General features: G+C 43.5%; 1 protein-coding gene across 28 annotated transcripts in view; it reads left to right on the top strand.

The window, feature by feature from the left end:
- Positions 1-17,189, top strand: part of SLC8A1 (solute carrier family 8 member A1) — a 439,650-nt gene that overhangs the window by 360,557 nt on the left and 61,904 nt on the right. For all 28 annotated transcript variants that reach the window (XM_067007716.1, XM_067007713.1, XM_067007709.1 and 25 more), the window contains one exon: positions 2,107-2,382. In XM_067007716.1, the coding sequence (XP_066863817.1) occupies positions 2,107-2,382 (276 nt within the window). The remainder of the gene's footprint in view (positions 1-2,106; positions 2,383-17,189) is intronic.

Consider the following 17,189-nt stretch of genomic DNA (forward strand, 5'->3'; position numbering starts at 1 on the left):
CAGCCTAATGGCCTCCTTGGTCGATTACTTTAACGTGTTCAACCAGGCTCTTTCACTCTAGTGAGTCACTCACTTTTCCATCGGCTGACCTGAGTCAAGTCCTCTACCTAGTTCATTTCCAAAGGTGATTCCATCCATCTGCTGAGGGCTTCTTCGAGACCTTCCAGAGCCTCAAAGACGAGGCTGCTTTCTCTGCAGATCCCCAAAGTTTATGTGCATAATAATTTTGACTGTGCACTCACTGAAGAGCGAACCGTTGCCTCTTCTTTCGTCCTGTAAGATGACAAGTTACAAATCCAGACGCTCATGTTTTGTGAGAGGCACTTTTCCCTCAAAGCTCCTCGGATTTAAGAGGGTTTTCCCAGTTATGTGCTGTTCCAGATGGCCTCACCAAGGAGTGTCTCATGAAGAGTACGCACGTTTGCCCCATGCTGGCAATCTAAGATTGCGCAGACAGCTGGGAGGTGGGACAGCCTCACTTGCTGCCAGCTGCATTGGTTGGAGGAAGTGGATCCCTGGTGACAAGTTTTGGGGAGGTGGCAGTGGTGAAACAAAGTCTCAAGGAGAAGTTCTTTCCAAAATGGCTACAAAACACCTTCAGGAAGAGGTGACATTCAGTAGCTCAATTTTAAAATCTATGAATGGGGATTATATCACATTGTAAATGAAGTTTCCGTTTTAGAATACTATTAATTTCCTGGCTCCTTTAAGTAGTAAGCTTTGTGAATTTACTTGGCAACATTGTTATATGTGTGTGTTATATAATTAAGTAGTTACATAAAGTCAGTGGAAATTCACGCATGCATGCACATGCTGGAGATTAGACCAAACACTAAGGACACAAAAATGAACAAATTCCTGCCCTTGACAGGCACATAGTCAAATGGAGAAGGAAAGTGAACAGACACAATCTAGGAGACTGGTTCTCAAATTGAGCATGCATGAGAATCACCTGGAAGCCTTGTTCAAACACCTCCTACCTCACCCCCACTCCCCTAGTTTCTGATGTAGCAGGGCCAGAAATTTACATTGCTAAAAAAATTCCCTCATGCTCCTGCTGATGTTCAGGCACCACAGTGATCCAGTGTTGGGTGCGGGCGGCCCGGCGGGGTGGGGGGAGGGGGGAGGCTATGGAAGCGTCAATAAGTTTCCAGAAAGCTGGAGGGTAAGGGGCAGGAGGGTGGTGGTTAGGGGAAGTTTCACATGGGCAGTGATTTTTTTTTTTTTTTTAAAGGATAAGGAGGGAGGGATTAGGATATGCCAAGCACGTTTAGTTCTAAAGGACAAAAGTAGGAGAAAGTACATTACATACAGATTTTTAGAAAATGCAAATAATTCCATTTGGCTGGGATGAAGTTTGAGTTTGAAGTAGTTGCAGGAGATGAAGCTGGAGGGGTTTGCAGGGCCCAGAGGGCCTTGTTAGAACATGGTCCTATACAGGATCATATGGCCAAGAATCCCCAGAGCTAGACTCTAAGCTGGAAGGAAAGGATCCTGGTAGAAGAACTGTCAGTCATCTTTCATTAAAAGAGGCTTCTTTCCAAGCCTGGCATGCGACTTTCCTGCCTTTGGGGAGAAATCCTTTTCATTTATATGAAATGACAATACTTGCGGGAGGTGACATGGGAGTAGAAAGTATGTGTTGATTGCATATAACCGGAACTGGTTGGGGCTTAAGGTTTTGCTATGGATCCGTGAACCACAGTGAGGGGGCATGTCAGTAACTTAATAATGATTTGATTGACTCTTGGAAAACCCAAAGCTTCATCCACCTCTCAAGGGAGGGCCAACAGGCCTAGGAAGGAGAAAGTGAGAGAGAGGAAAACCCTGATAGCACAGGTTTTGATGAAATATTCTTTTTTTTTTTTTTTTTTTTTTTTTTGCGGTACGCGGGCCTCTCACTGTTGTGGCCTCTCCCATTGCGGAGCACAGGCTCCGGATGCGCAGGCTCAGCGGCCATGGCTCACGGGCCCAGCCGCTCCGCGGCATGTGGGATCTTCCCAGACCGGGGCACGAACCCGCGTCCCCTGCATCGGCAGGCGGACTCTCAACCACTGCGCCACCAGGGAAGCCCTGATGAAATATTCTTCATTCCTTTCTCTCTAGGGGAAGATGACGATGACGATGAATGTGGGGAGGAGAAGCTGCCCTCCTGCTTCGATTATGTGATGCACTTTCTGACTGTGTTCTGGAAGGTTCTCTTCGCCTTCGTCCCCCCTACAGAATACTGGAATGGCTGGGCATGTTTCATCATCTCCATCCTCATGATTGGCGTACTGACGGCTTTCATCGGAGACCTGGCTTCCCACTTTGGCTGCACCATCGGCCTGAAGGATTCCGTGACCGCGGTAGTGTTCGTGGCGCTTGGAACCTCAGTACCAGGTAATGAATACATCCCTGTGTGATTCCCCCAGGAGTAGAAGCCCATTTGCCTTCTTGACCCTTTTGTTCCTAGAATTTCAAGTGCCTTGCTAACAAACCAGGCCTATGAAAGACAAAAGCCCAGAACTGTGCATAATGTCACTGCCAGAACATTGTCATGGCATTTCTCAAGGTTAGAAAGCTGGTCGGTATCATCATGACAGGATAGCATTCCCAGAGGGCCTGCCTGCATGGAGAGAGCAGATTGATTTGAAGGATAGATTGATAGGAGGGCTTCCCATTACAATTAGAACTTTCAAAAACACAACTACAGAATTGTCTTCAAGAACAATATTTCTGTCTTCTATGTATTTAGTCAAGTTTGGATGAAGTGCTGTATTTGTTGGGTAACTACGATAAGTACTTAAGACCTGATGATTCTCTTGACCCAAATATTAATGGGAGTAAATAAAAAATAGACATGGATCAGAACAGGAAAAAGTTATCCTGAGCAAAATGAGCAGGCCAAGTGGACATCCCTTCATGCATTCCCGCTACGCTGAATTTTTCTTCCAGCCTGCAACTGTAGCTCGTTATGTATACTTGCTCTTCTGAGTAAGATCTCCTCCTGAACATAACATTGAGAGCAGTAATTTTCAAACTTTGATGGGCATCAGAATTACCTGGGAGTTTGTTTTTAAACATTGCAAATGCCTGAGACCCACGACCAACCTATGGAATCAGAAGGTCTAAAGAAGGGCCCAGAAATGTGTGTTAAGCTCACAGGTGATTCTGATACATATCAGAGCTTATCATAACTGAAGTTCTGGACCTACCACCCATCACTAGTTGACATCTTGACAGATGTGTAGTCTCAACTTAGAGCAACAAGACTTGCATCTCTACCAACAGAAGGTCAATGACAAGGGTTGCGGTGGGCTTGGGAAAAGGCAGAAATTGAGGGAAAATACAGCCCTGCGGATGGTACTGTTCCTTTCCCACTTTCCAACTTTACCACTGCCTTAATGAAAATGCTGTGACTTCTACTAACACTTGCCGTAGTCGGCAACCTGGCTTTTGAGTCTGAAAACAAGCACAGTTTAAACCATGTGTCTCTTGACTGAAATCACTGGCTGTTCTTCTCAGATATTCATTCTCTCAGTGACTATGGATAGATTACTTCTCTGAGCCTCGGTTTCTTCATTTATGAAATTAGGGACAGCCGTATGAACTTGCAGAATCAGGGTAAGGATTGGAGAAAATGCCTATAAATTATATAGCTAGTAAAGCATCTGGGACATGGAATTCAGTAAAAGAGCAGCTTCTGTGATTATGGTGTTGAATGGCTGAGGAGGATCTGATGGGTATGAATTTGGACGCCTCACCCTTGAGAAATGAAGGATGGATGAAGGGTCCAGATTTATACTGGTGAGCCATGGCGCATGGTGTATTACAACTGATCGACTGTTTAGGAGTCCTGATCATGCTGGGCCCAGCACGGTTTTGAGGTCCGGCTGAGTTAATGGAGGAGTTGAGGGATTTCGAGTGTTCTTCCTCCCTGCCTTAGTGAGCAGGGCTGTGCAGTCTTCCGGTTGACGGCTGACCCTCAGAGGAGAGCAGATTCCCCCGCAACCCCAGCTGTGTTCCAACAGGTCTATATTTGGTCTTCATTTTTAACTTTTTCCAAAAATGACCAGAAATGTAGCAAGCAAGAGGAAAAACTTAAAATATTCACATTACGTTGCTTTGTTTAGAGAACATGTATACAACCACAGGAACTAAGCATCATCGTTAGCCATGGCTCTATCAGAGGTTACTATAGGAAAATGTCTGAGGGAGCCTTCTTTCCTTAAGGCTTAAATCACTATTAAGCGGTGCCCAAGTTAGTACACACTCTCGGCCATGGGTTTAACCCTTGAGGGAGAATATGTGCAAATTATGGTAATGAAGGCAAACAGGTCTCATGACCTGTTATCCAAAATTAGGCTGCCTTTCTGAAAAGTCAGCAGTTGATCCTACCGAATGCATCTCTTGCTTTAAAAGGGACTTTAAAAATGTTTTTCCTACATGAAATCTTTGGGCCTGAAAATGTCTTGGGGTGTTTTTCTTTTTTTCTCAACTCGTCATACTAATATCTCAAAACTGGCTCCTTTTGCTATATACCAATCTGCCAAAATGGCTCTGCATCTCGTGTGTTAATGAACTCTTTTGAACAGTATGGAAGCCGTATGATTAAAATTTTTTCTGTAACATGAAATGTGGATTACAGTGAACCTAGCGCTCAGAGTCATTTGTTCTGCCATTTAAAAGCAGCTCAGAACCCAGGTAGGGGTATCAAGAGGTAAGAAAGCCTGTGGGATAATACAGCGAGTCATTAGTTGTCAAAATGGTTTCCCTACACTGCCGTAAATTCTTCCCATTGGGAAACAGATTTCTTTGCTCTGTTAGTGGGAGAATTCCTATAATTTGCTGCAGTATTAACTGTGTAGCATACTCCCCAAACAATATATTCACAGGTAATCTCAGATGATCATATCTATATAAACAGACCTCCCCCCCCCAAAAAAAATGGCAAATTGTTCATTCAGCATCTTGTTCAATATTTCTGACTTTATTCTTCAACCCTGATGCTTCAGAGCATTGCTTTATTATATCTGCTGACTTATCAGGGGGAAAAAAAGATGCTATTGTTCTCAAGTGACAAAGCCCAGTTGCTATAGGCAGAAGAAAAAAGAGAACTAATTCTCTTCACTTACCCCTGCCATTCATCTGTATTGGTCCTGGGCCCCAGCTCTTTGTCTAGCCTGAAATCTTGACAGTTTTCCTAAGGCAGAAGGGCTCCTGGCTAGTGTTTGGTAAACTGCTGCCTCCTCCAAGGTGAGACTTAAGATTCTTAGATTGTGATGGCCTGATGGGCATTAAAAACCTTCCCTACTAGTCCTCCTTCCTCAAGGCAGGATTAATATCTATGTATCTCATTAATAATATATATTTTTTACCATATTCAAAATCTTGGAAAAAAGAGCTTATGACTTTGCAGGTGAGACAGAGTTTCTTCATACCAACTGGTGGTGAAATAGTCATTATAATCTACTGGCAGAAAAGGACTCCTGACCTGTAAGAGTGCCTGTAAGAGCTTAAAGACCCACACCTGTTAATAGAGGAACAGCCTCTTTGCCTGAATGGCCCTTCTACAGAGCCGCCTGTCTGGAGAAGAGGGGAACAGTCTCTTCCCACCTCTTAATGTTGGAGAGAGCCAGATCCTGGTCCCCAGCCCTCTTCTTGGTCCATGCTCACCCCCTGGGCCATCATCCAGTCTCCAAGGCTTAAACGCCGTCGATATGCCAGCGATGACCGAATGTAGATTCCCCAGCCTCAACTTTTCCCTGCGTTCTAGATCCATATACCAACCGCCTTCCTGTATCAATGCTGGATGTGTAATTCACAGCTCAATATTACCATATCCAAATAGAACTGTTGACTTCTACTGCCCAGCTGCCTTATCCTTCAACCAAACCTATTCTTCCCATATCTTGCCTTTCTCAGGAAAACCGTATTACCTACCCAGCTGTTCCTGATTCCTTTTTCCTCATCCCGAGTGAATCCATTCATAATTCCTGCAGATCTTTCCTCTACAGTATATCTTGATCAGACCCACTTAGCTGTCTCTACCACAGCCATGCTAGTCTAGGCAGCCGTTCTCTCTCACTCTGACCCCTGCAGTAGCCTCCTATCTGTCTCCATGCTTCTGCTAGAGATGGTTTTATTTTATTTATTTATTTATTTATTTATTTGCGGTACGCGAGCCTCTCACTGTTGTGGCCTCTCCCGTCGCGGAGCGCAGGCTCAGCGGCTACGGCTCATGGGCCCAGCCGCTCCGCGGCACGTGGGATCTTCCCGGACCAGGGCACGAACCCACGTCCCCAGCATCGGCAGGCGGACTCCCAACCGCTGCGCCACCAGGGGAGCCCCGGAGATGGTTTTAAGATGCAGCTGAGACCACATTTCTCCTTACAATTTGCCAAGGCTTCTTCTTTCACTTAGGATAAACTTCAAAAGCATAACTCTGGCTTACAAAGACCGATGTGATTTGGCCCCTTCCTGTCTTTCTGTTCTGTTTACCTCCTTGCCCACTGCTCTTCAGCCCCACTGGCCTTTTTATTGTCCTTCATGCACCAAGTTCATTCCTTCCTCAGAGTTGTGCTAGCTCTCCAAAGTGCTCTTCCCCTTCATTTGCACAAGACTGGCTCTTTGTCTTCAATTATATCTCATCTTAAATGTCACCTCTTTAAAGAGACCTTCCCTAACCACACAATGCAAAGTGGTCACCCAGTTTTCCTGTATTATATCACCCTATTTTATGTATTTATAACTGTGGATTTTTTGATTTAATTTGTTTTGGAGCGTTATTATTGGCCAACCCTCCTCACTGAAATGTAAGCTTCACAGGAGCAGAAACCTTGCCCTTTTCCACTGTTATGTCCCTGGCCCCCAGAATGATGCCTAGCTAACACATAAGTAATGCAGTTATGTTTGTGCGTGTGTCTGTGTACGTTGTATATATAAATTAATGGACAGTCATTTACACATGAGTATGAATTGGTTTGTCAGATGGCTTTCTTCCTAACACCTTGTAGATTCAGCTAAGAATTAAAGTTAGAATCAAGGGAGATGAACAACTATTTCTATAGTGTAGCTTATTTTTGACGAGTAGAATATACCTGAGTAGGTTACTGTAGTAAGAAGGGTCAAAACTAAACTTCAGAGCACTAAGAGTCTCAGAGCGGAAACATTTTTTTCTCATTCATAATTGTGTCTGTGGTGGGAACTGTGAGGAGGAAGATAGTATTTTCTCTCTTCATTCTTTTCTCTCCTATAATCTCTGCTTCCAAGACCCAGAACTCAGGCCAGTGCTGTTAAAAACTTTAGGTATTCTCTATGAAGTGCTAAATAGGCATTTTGCAGTAGCCTGGCATAGGTTCATAACCATGTTATATCACATCGCTTCTCTGGAAAAACAGGCTCAAAATTCAAGAGGAAAAACAAGTGTAAGAAGGAACATTTGTAGCCCAGCCTTTTCTGTAGTAGGGACCACCTGTAATTGACATTCTATTAGCACATAGTCATTTACTTGAGTAAAACTTGTGTGTATTAAGTCAAGACAAGCTTCTACATCATATTCCAAATATGGATTTTTTTTTCTTTCATCTCTTGCTCCTTTTCAATCAAGTCAAATAGAAGTAAGCATTCCTCTTGAATTATAGAGAAAACTCTGAGATGTTGATGAGTTGGGAATAGTTTGACCTAAGTCCTGCCTTGGTCTTTCTCCATACATCTTGGTTGGGCTTGTGCCTGAAGCTTGCCTACTGCCCACTTTATCTTCCCTCTACTGGTTGTTTACTCTTGGGACCAGAACAGTTTAAAAATTGGGTATTCTAGGCTGTCCCTTAACCATTGGCATTGTCAGACTTCTGTTTGCTTCCAGTGTTTTGAATATGCTTTGAGTTCTGTCAAGTAGGAATTATTTCACCCTAGAGATTTTAAGGCATGGAGGAGAAGGAAATAGACAATTTTAGGGGTTTTTCCCTATTTTGTATATGGAATCTTTTTTAAAAATCTTACTTTAGAGAAATTGTATGTCATTTGTAAGTTACCACTTCCAGACTTCTAAATACCATAGGAAATACATGATATAAAACAGCCATACTAGCTGTTCACTATGTTCTCTGATTGCAGTGTGGGTGAATATGCACCAAGAGGGTATAGAAACGAACTTTAGAAACTGAATTCAGGAAAGAGAACTTCTAACCTTTATTCACTGTGTTGCTGGAATTAATTTCTTGATTCAGCCTTGCTTTTCTTGCCTGCAAAATAGCCATAATAACCCATGGCAATTTAAAGAGTTGATGAGATTAAGTAATACAGATTTCAGAGCACTTTGTAAACTGTAAGTTGGTATAAAATGCAAGAAATAATTATCATTATTTACACTGAGATCAACTCTCAAAATGCCAAAAGGAATAGAAACCATCAGAAAATGAGAATGAAAAGTTTTATGACCAGAGAAGGAAATTTTTAAAATTTACGTAGCTCCAACTGTGTGCTAGGTATAAATACCGTTTACACATTATACATTATTATCTTGTTTAGGTTATATCATTAAGTTATTTGAAGTGACTTTCCCTCCTCCCAAGGTTTTTGGGTCCCTTAGACCCATCTCCTGAAACTGAGATTTTTCTATCTGTTCGGCACTGTGCTAGAAAATATATCTGTTTTTGTAACAAAAAATTAGCAATTGATTTCTTTTTTTTTTTCTTTTTTTTTTTTTTTGGTGGTACGCGGGCTTCTCACTGCTGTGGCCTCTCCCGTTGCGGAGCACAGGCTTCAGACGCGCAGGCTCAGCGGCCACGGCTCACGGGCCCAGCCGCTCCGCGGCATGTGAGATCCTCCCGGACCAGGGCACAAACCCACGTCCCCCGATCGGCAGGCGGATTCTCAACCACTGCGCCACCAGGGAAGCCCCAGCAATTGATTTCTTTTTTTTCAGTTTTCAATTCCCTGACTTCTGACACCTCTGAAAACAGAGATATCCTAGAGTATGCTTAAGTAACATTTACTTACAACTTAGGTCCCGTTGCTTCATCTCTAAGTGGGTCCTGAAGTGATTTACATGGCTGCACAGGTTGTACGCTGCGATCTCAAGAGCTCAGCATCATCTAAATGATGCCCTAGAGCTGTACGGGGTACCACATCCATGGATGTATATAGTGGTGGCCCTGTGTAAAGGCTACGTAACAGCATATAGGACAGTGAGCACCAGTATCCTGTTACATGAGAAAATTAAGGCTTATAGAGAAATGATTTGACCATATTTAGCCCATTTATATCAGTGGTAAACGGTGGAATCCATATTATCTCTTTCTTATAATCTGGTATTTAACCACTCTATCATTCCACCTGGGATTTAGTTTCAAAGTAAGCATTGCATAGACTCTTTCCCATGTAGCTTACAATTTGGGGGAAATTGCTCATTTCCCTTTTTGCCTTAATTTTAGTATTTTCCATTTTTAAAGCATGCAACAGTGGATTATACTCAAGCTCCTTGAGGTCCGACACTATCATTATTCCCTTTGGCATCAAACACCTCACAGAGTCCATGCTTCAAAAAACTTCAGAAATGAATAAAGACCTAATCTTCTACCCATAGATTCTTAGTGTTTCAATTTTTACATGTAGGAAATATTAAGATGACTGGAAACGTTCAGCTCTGACCTAGATGGTGAAAAATAGCATGCCAAGATAATCTTCATCAGCGCAGCCATGGGCTGCTAAGCAAAACCACAAAGGGAGGTTAGGTCATTCCGGGTCTAGACCAAAGCTGCCTGTGATATGTGGCTGCCCAGGTACTGGTGTCAGTGGAGCCCAGGAAGGGTATATTGGGAATGCTGTCTCAGCAGTCACGTCTGCAAAGACTTAAGGGCAACTTAGGAAATCAAGTTCCAGTGTTCTAGAAGAAGTAGAAGCCCAGGGGGCAGGATCACTAGAGGTTACCGTCCAAAGCATCTAGCCACATACACACTCAGCCTGCCCCTGACCTAACCAAAGAGATGGGGTCAGAAGGCAACACAGCAGCACCCCACCCAAAACAAAATTCTTCTCAGGGGGTATTGTACCCAGTCATTCCGAATTCCCCCAGTCATCTGAGCTACCTTGGAGACAGCAGGAATCAGACTGATTGAATCACTTCCTCTCCATACTGCTTCAAACACATGCCGTGTTCTCATTGCTGGGCACACAGGTTAACTGGTTAACGGTCTCAATCTCAGAAAAATTATGCAAAGTCTTCTCTTAGTGCCATGTTAGTGAACATGCACCAACAGAGTATAAAAGAACATGGATTCTAGATTCAGATAGACCTGAGTTCAAAGCCACCCTCCCCCACTTACTAGAAGCAAATTGATTAATTTCTCTCAGCCTTAGTTTCTTAACCTGAATAATGGGCACATGAAAATCCACCTCAAAGTTGAGAACTATATGAGTATGCCTTTATAAAGTATCCAGGGCAAGGCCCCACATATAGTGGACCTGATGAAAAATGTTAGATCTCTTTCCCCTTCTCCTTGAACGTACTGATAAATGGGTTTAGGCTTCCCACGGTATTTTTAGCTCTGCTATATTGCAGCCATTGAAGAAACAGAAAGTCAAGAAGAGTCTCAGGCTATTTTTATTATTATCCTATGTGAAGAATTCTGATGAGGTGAACATCCCCAAATGTGTTCCTGTCTCCTGCCGTGCCACTGACTCTCTGTGAGCTTTAACCCCTGAGCACTCGCATTTCAACTCAGCGCAAGTTGAAGAGGAGGTGCCCCTGCTCCAGTGTGTACACATGTTAAATTGGATGATTAACAGTTCACATCATCTTAAATGGGAATGCAAACAGAATTACTTTACTCTGAGCCAAGATTTCCCACTGACTATGGTGTCAGTTCTCCCAAGAGGACCCTGAAGGGCAGGTATATTTTGTTTTCAAATGCTGTAATACACAGTCAGTTTCTTCGTCACCAGGAAAGGTCAGAACTGCTGCAAACAGGCCCTCTGATCTATAGTCAGGCCAGGAGGCAAGGCCACCCAGGGACACAGCCAGAGGAGCAGCCCTGGGCAGCCCCAATCACTCAAATGTCTTTCCCTGGAAACTTATCTTAACCTCACACCAGTGAGGAGCTGTTGGGGGCTAAAACACTCTGTACTTTCCAGCGCACTTTCCCACGAATGGGTGATGTCATTAAAGTGGAAGGGATCCTACGTAAGCAAACTTTACAAGGACAGAGTGAAATGAAGGAAAGCCAGACACCAGATTTCACATTTGCTCCATAAATGGCACCAGAAATGCCTATTATCCTAAACGAAAAATAGACTGTGTGCAGCAAGCCCAAAAGCATTTAGTAAAAGCCAGCCTGGAAAAGACCCATTTCAAAATTGTATTTGCATCCTTTATTCCTTCTCCTAAACCTTAAACTCTACAGAAGAAGAGTTTGTAGTCAATCCTTTTAAGTATTTTCATTGTCAATTACAACCCCTCTGTTTTTCTCCAAGGGCAGGGCTGCATGGGCACCTGGCCTTGAGCACAAGGGTGGGGGAGGAACCAGGGTAATAACAAGGATGGCATCTAGCAGGAGGTGGTCCGTGGAGCAGGGCTACTCGGTGTGTGTCACGCCTCATCTGAAGCTTTGCAGGTTTAGGATTAGTGTCCCAACCGAACGCCAGCCACCTTCACTCAGTCCCGAAACAGTCACAGTGTAAGGGAAGGGGGGTTAAAAATATGTCATCCTACTCTCAACTGGGCCTTTTTATAAACTCTAGGTCAGCCAAAGCAAGGACACCTGGCAGAAACATCATGCTGTTCAGGGGTGTGTGTGTGTGTGTGTGTGTGTGTGTGTGTGTGTGTGTGTGTGTGTGTGTGTGTGTGTGTGTGTGTGTTTAGAGATTTGGTATTATGGATATGGGTTGTAAACAAATGTAAGCTTCCTCTTTGCTCTCTCAAGGTATATTCCAAAGGGAGCAAGCATCAAGTGTAGGGAGAGCATGTTAGGTGTTTTCCTTCCTGGGGATTAACAAGTGTGGGCCTTTACGGAGTGACCAGTAAACAATGTACAGGTGATGACTTTCATTTCTCCCTTTGCACATTTGAAAATAAGATAATGAAAATGACAGTTTTCAAGGGCCACTGTTGGTTTTTTTCCTTTTAAATTCAAGCCCCAGCCTGCATTTTCTTTTTTTTTTTTTTTTTTTTTTCGGTACGTGGGCCTCTCACTGTTGCGGCCTCTCCCGTTGCGGAGCACAGGCTCCGGACGCAAGGGCTCAGCGGCCATGGCTCACGGGCCCAGCCGCTCCACGGCACGTGGGATCTTCCCGGACCGGGGAACGAACTCGTGTCCCCTGCATCGGCAGGTGGACTCTCAACCACTGCACCACCAGGGAAGCCCCCCAGCCTGCATTTTTAAGCAACTTTATTGAGACATAATTTACATACCATAAAATTCACGCATTTGAAGTATACAATTCAGTGATTTTTTTTTTTTTAAGTAAATTTACTGTGTTGTGCAACCATTACAACCTGATCCAGGTTTAGAATGTTTCATAACCCCAGGAAGACCCCTCATGGCCATACATAGGTAATCGCCGTTTCCATCTCCAGCCCCAGATAACCGCTAATATACTTTTTGACTTGACAGATTTGTCTTTTCTCAATATTTAACAGGACCAATTTTAATGCAAAAATGTCATGGATTCTCTATGTGATAGTAATTATACTTGCTATACATGATGTTAGGGGTTTACCATGGATTCTGTAAGATTTAAAAATTTTTATTTCAACACAAAATCTCTACAGACTTTTAACAGTCTACGTGTGTGAGATGTTTTTCATCTTCATTGCTTTGTGCATATATGGATTTGCTCACCTTTTAAAACAGTCCCATTATCCTCCTGCCAGCAGTAACCTTGGCTCATATATTAGGGATTGCTGGGAGAAAATATCACACAGTGGTACTTAGAATTAGCACTATGAATCTTGGGGTAACACCTCGTTTAATAATAAAAAATAAAAACTTTACAAGTCCTTTAGTTAGTTTATCATAACACAGTACTAAGGAGGCAAGCTTCAGCCGCTTACTCTCATCCATGGCCCCTGTGTATCACCCTGCTGGCCTTTGGATCAGTACAAATCCATGGAAACCTATTAGGAACAGAGACCAAGGCCTATGGAACAGAGGCATGTGCCAGGACCTCCCCCCCAAAGAACGATACATTGTTACTAAACTTAAAAAACTGTGGGCTAGGGCTTCCCTGGTGGCGCAGTGGTTGAGAGTCCGCCTGCCGACGCAGGGGACACGGGTTCGTGCCCCGGTCCGGGAAGATCCCACATGCCGCAGAGCGGCTGGGCCCGTGAGCCATGGCCGCTGAGCCTGCGAGTCCGGATCCTGTGCTCCGCAACGGGAAAGGACACAACAGTGAGAGGCCCGCGTACCGCAAAAAAAAAAAAAAAAAAAAAAAAAAAAAACTGTGGGGGCTATAAAAAAGCATAATTTAATTTCCATGTCATGGGTACCTCTGGAGCAACAAAACAAATTTAAGGCGCATTGGTATTTTTAGAAAAGACAAATGAGACGCTAACTCAATTTACAAGGTGAATCTTACATGTGACTATAGAATAATTTGAATATCTGTTGGGGATAGTGTGTATTCTGGCTATGAAATCATGGTGCTTGGCATTTATGCACGATGCCAGCTGGAACACCGTTGTTGCCCCTCAGCACACAGTCTTTGCATCCTGCCTCTCCCCAGGAAGGAAACATGAGCTGTGTATGACTGTTTATACTCTGCTTTATTCCAGAAAAGGATTTAAATCTATAAAATGCTTTATATGGTTCAGCCACATTTTCTGGCACATGATCCAGAAATGCAAATTCTGTTCGTGACCATTTTTGATAAGCTTTTTTAGCTCAGTACCTATAAATCCGATATTTTGTGTACCAGGAGAAAAGAGCTTATATTGGTTCAGTTATTTACAATCAGGAAATTATGTGGTGTTTTTCTCTCACCTCTCCCCTCCCCTGCCCTCTGGAGCCCAGGGGGCTTTTTGACATGGTCCTCCATAAATTTCAAGCTATTATTAGGTTACCCCTGTAAAAAGAAACAAACAAAAAAACACGTGTTGAGATACCAAGCAGGGCTTGCTGTAGTCCCAAACTAAAGTGATCCCCACTGGGGTCCACAAATGGGCCCAGCAGAGGACTAATGACACCTTTTCATTCCTGAGTTACAGTTGCAAAAGAAAAATAATCATAAATGTGCACACGGATTGTGCAAATGTCCTGCTCTGAAGGATACTAGGTATGGTGATGCCTTAGATGGTTGAAATATGGCAAACCAAAGCCCCTCAACTAACCCATTTGTCAAATGAGAGGCCGACTGTTCAGAGGGCCTCGGCTCTCAGTGTGAGGCTGCATTAGAAGTGGTTCCAGGCACTGCCTGCCCTTTCTTCTGTGCTTCTGGAGTTTCACGTTTCGGGAGAAAGGGGGCAAACCACATTCAAGAACCTGACGTCAGTAACTTCTGCTATACCAAGGGTTCTTGTTCTAAGAGTAAGAATTAAACCTGATCTTCTGCAACTTCTACACCTGAGCTGAGTCTATGCGGGGATATTAATGACTAGTAATATTCAAAATTTAAAAACTGTTCTGACAGATGATACCGACAGCTAATGAGGAATTCCCCAAACTGACTCCCTGAGGCAACGTGGCATCTTTGATCCTCAAATATTCAAGCAGTCTTCCGTCTTCACCAGTCACTAGGCATGAAATTTTTTAAAAAATTAAAACAAAGGGAGCAGTATGATACAGTGGCCAAGCACAGGCTTCTGAGCCATTCTGCCTTCGTTTTCCTTTATTTTACAAATATTTAGTGAGCGCACACTAAGTGCTAGGCCCTGTTCTACACGGTGGAGTTAGAGGGAAATAGAAGACAGGTGTTTAATCCCATGAAGCCAGATACTTAACAAAAATATGATAAAATTCAGATAGCAATGAGGATGAATAGTCTTAAGAAAACACAACACGATCGTGGAATCGAGTGTGTATGGGGATGGTATTTTCATAGGGTGGTATGACTCCTTATACCACTGATGGCTGGCAGGTCACCTAATCACTGAAGCTTTTGGTGTTCCCTTTGCAGACTTACCCAGACAGTTTTAGTCTTAGAAACTATGAAAAAAGTATTGCACTCCTTGGACCCCCACTTCAAATAGTGCCTCTGAGTTACCTGGTGTTTTCCTTCTCTCTCTGGTAGCTAGTACTCTCTTGTTACTCCCACGCCCTCTGTTCCGACCAGATAGGACCTCAGTGCCTTGAGTGTTTCTTCCCAACACCCCTTCACCTCCCATCTAAATATTCTGGGTTATTGTTACCAACCAGGATTCCTGGCCCCCTTAATCAATAGAAATCGATCAGAGACCAGAAAAGAAATTCAGACAAGGCTTTATTGGGGCCCCTGCTGCAGCAGCCGGGAGCAAAAGCAAGTAACAGGTTCCCTTGCTTGCTCACTTGCCAAGGGAGGGCAAGTTTGTTCCTTCTATGGGGGTGAGGCTAGGGGTGGGTCCAGGGGTCGGGCCAGAGGGCTGGCTTAGGTAATCTGCCCACCCCTTTAGTGGTGTTGTGTGCAGGGGGCAGGCACAGTACCCTGCTTTTGCTCCGGGCTCTTCAGAAGTGGCAGTTGAGTTTTCTTGGTCTTTTTGTATCTTTTTGTCCATAATTTGTGTCAACTGCACATGCATGCAGTTATTTTTTTAATCCCTTCAACTTCCTTTGTATTTTGTTGCTTGAGGAGACGTTTGTCCAGGTGCAAGCACTCCAGTAAAGGGTCCCAGCCTGCCTCATTATAGCTTCAGAATATGCAACAAATGATCCACACCAAGGTATTAATGATTTCATGAGGGCAGAGCGTTTGCATTGAACACGGAACAGTAACTACATTTACGTAGCTTCATTGTTCAGAAAGTACATTTGTGTAATTATCTCTTTGACATCTGCAGCAGCCTTGGGAGTTAGGCAACCTAGATATGTTAGGTTCAGAGCATGGGGTAATATGTGGTGAGAACAGGATATGATAAAGGATCCTAGAAACGAGACTGCAGCGTGAAGACCTGGGCAACAGGCATCACTGACTGTGGGTTCTAGGCTCACCCTCTGCACTCACAGCCCATCCACCGTAGGGAGCTTCGGTTTCCCCACCTGAAAAAATGGGGCTGATGGTACTGTTCCCAGCCACCCCCCACCTCAGAATTGTCAGGAAGAACAAATAGTATAAAATCTGTGGAAGTGCTTTAAAAAATGTAAGATGTTGTAGAGCTAAGAGCTATTTATCAAAAGACATTTATTAAATACTAAGCTGTGTTGGTAGCTGGGCGAGAGACAAGGACAAAACATGACAGGAGAGCTCAGCCTCTTCACATATTCACAGCAGTTTAGAGAGAGCCCTACCCCTTATTCTCTGGTCTTTGAATAACAAATGACATCTCTAGTAAGAGCCCAAGTACAAATGATAAAAGACTTGGGCATGACATCCCTTCCCAGACAGGTCAAGGGCACAAATCCCTTATCAAGCTTGTGAAAAGTATTTGTCAGGTCCAGTGAATATGCAAAGCAATTTTGTGAGTTGAAGTCAATAAAATCAACTGTTAGTAAATAAAATGTGTTGCTGTAACACAAAATACAAAATTAAAAGAGGACTTTGGCCTCGCTCTACAGTCCTTCATTGCTTGACAGGCGGGGTTGGAAGGAAACCAAGAGAGACATATCTCTTCCCTTCACAGCCAGCCCTGGGAATATTTTATAGTGGGTGAAATTTGTTTTTTAGAGTTTTTGTTCCACTTTATGGCCTGTCCTGGGTACCTTCATGTCTCTGGGCTCTAGGCCAGCACCTAATGGCCAGGAAATATCCTCTTCATCTCTTCCACTCCCCCTCCTCACCCTGTGAAATGTACCTGCTTTGTGTATAGTATGTATGATGCCTTCCTTCCATCTAAAGATTTGACTGCCATATCCATGACTACTGAAAGAACCAGAAAAGGCTAAAAATCAACCCTCCATCCCTTCCCAGACAGACCCCATTATATAGATGAGACTAAATACATTCTTTGTAAGTATAATAGGAAATATTAATAAGCAAAGAAATACAATCCCAACAATCATTTGCATTCTTGCATCTGTCTTTCAAACTTTATTTTATATAGTAGATTACGTTTATTTTTCATTTGTCATTTTAGAGTATCC

Source organism: Kogia breviceps, chromosome 11 (genome assembly GCF_026419965.1).
Source record: "Kogia breviceps isolate mKogBre1 chromosome 11, mKogBre1 haplotype 1, whole genome shotgun sequence".
In the NCBI taxonomy this organism is placed as follows: domain Eukaryota; kingdom Metazoa; phylum Chordata; class Mammalia; order Artiodactyla; family Physeteridae; genus Kogia; species Kogia breviceps.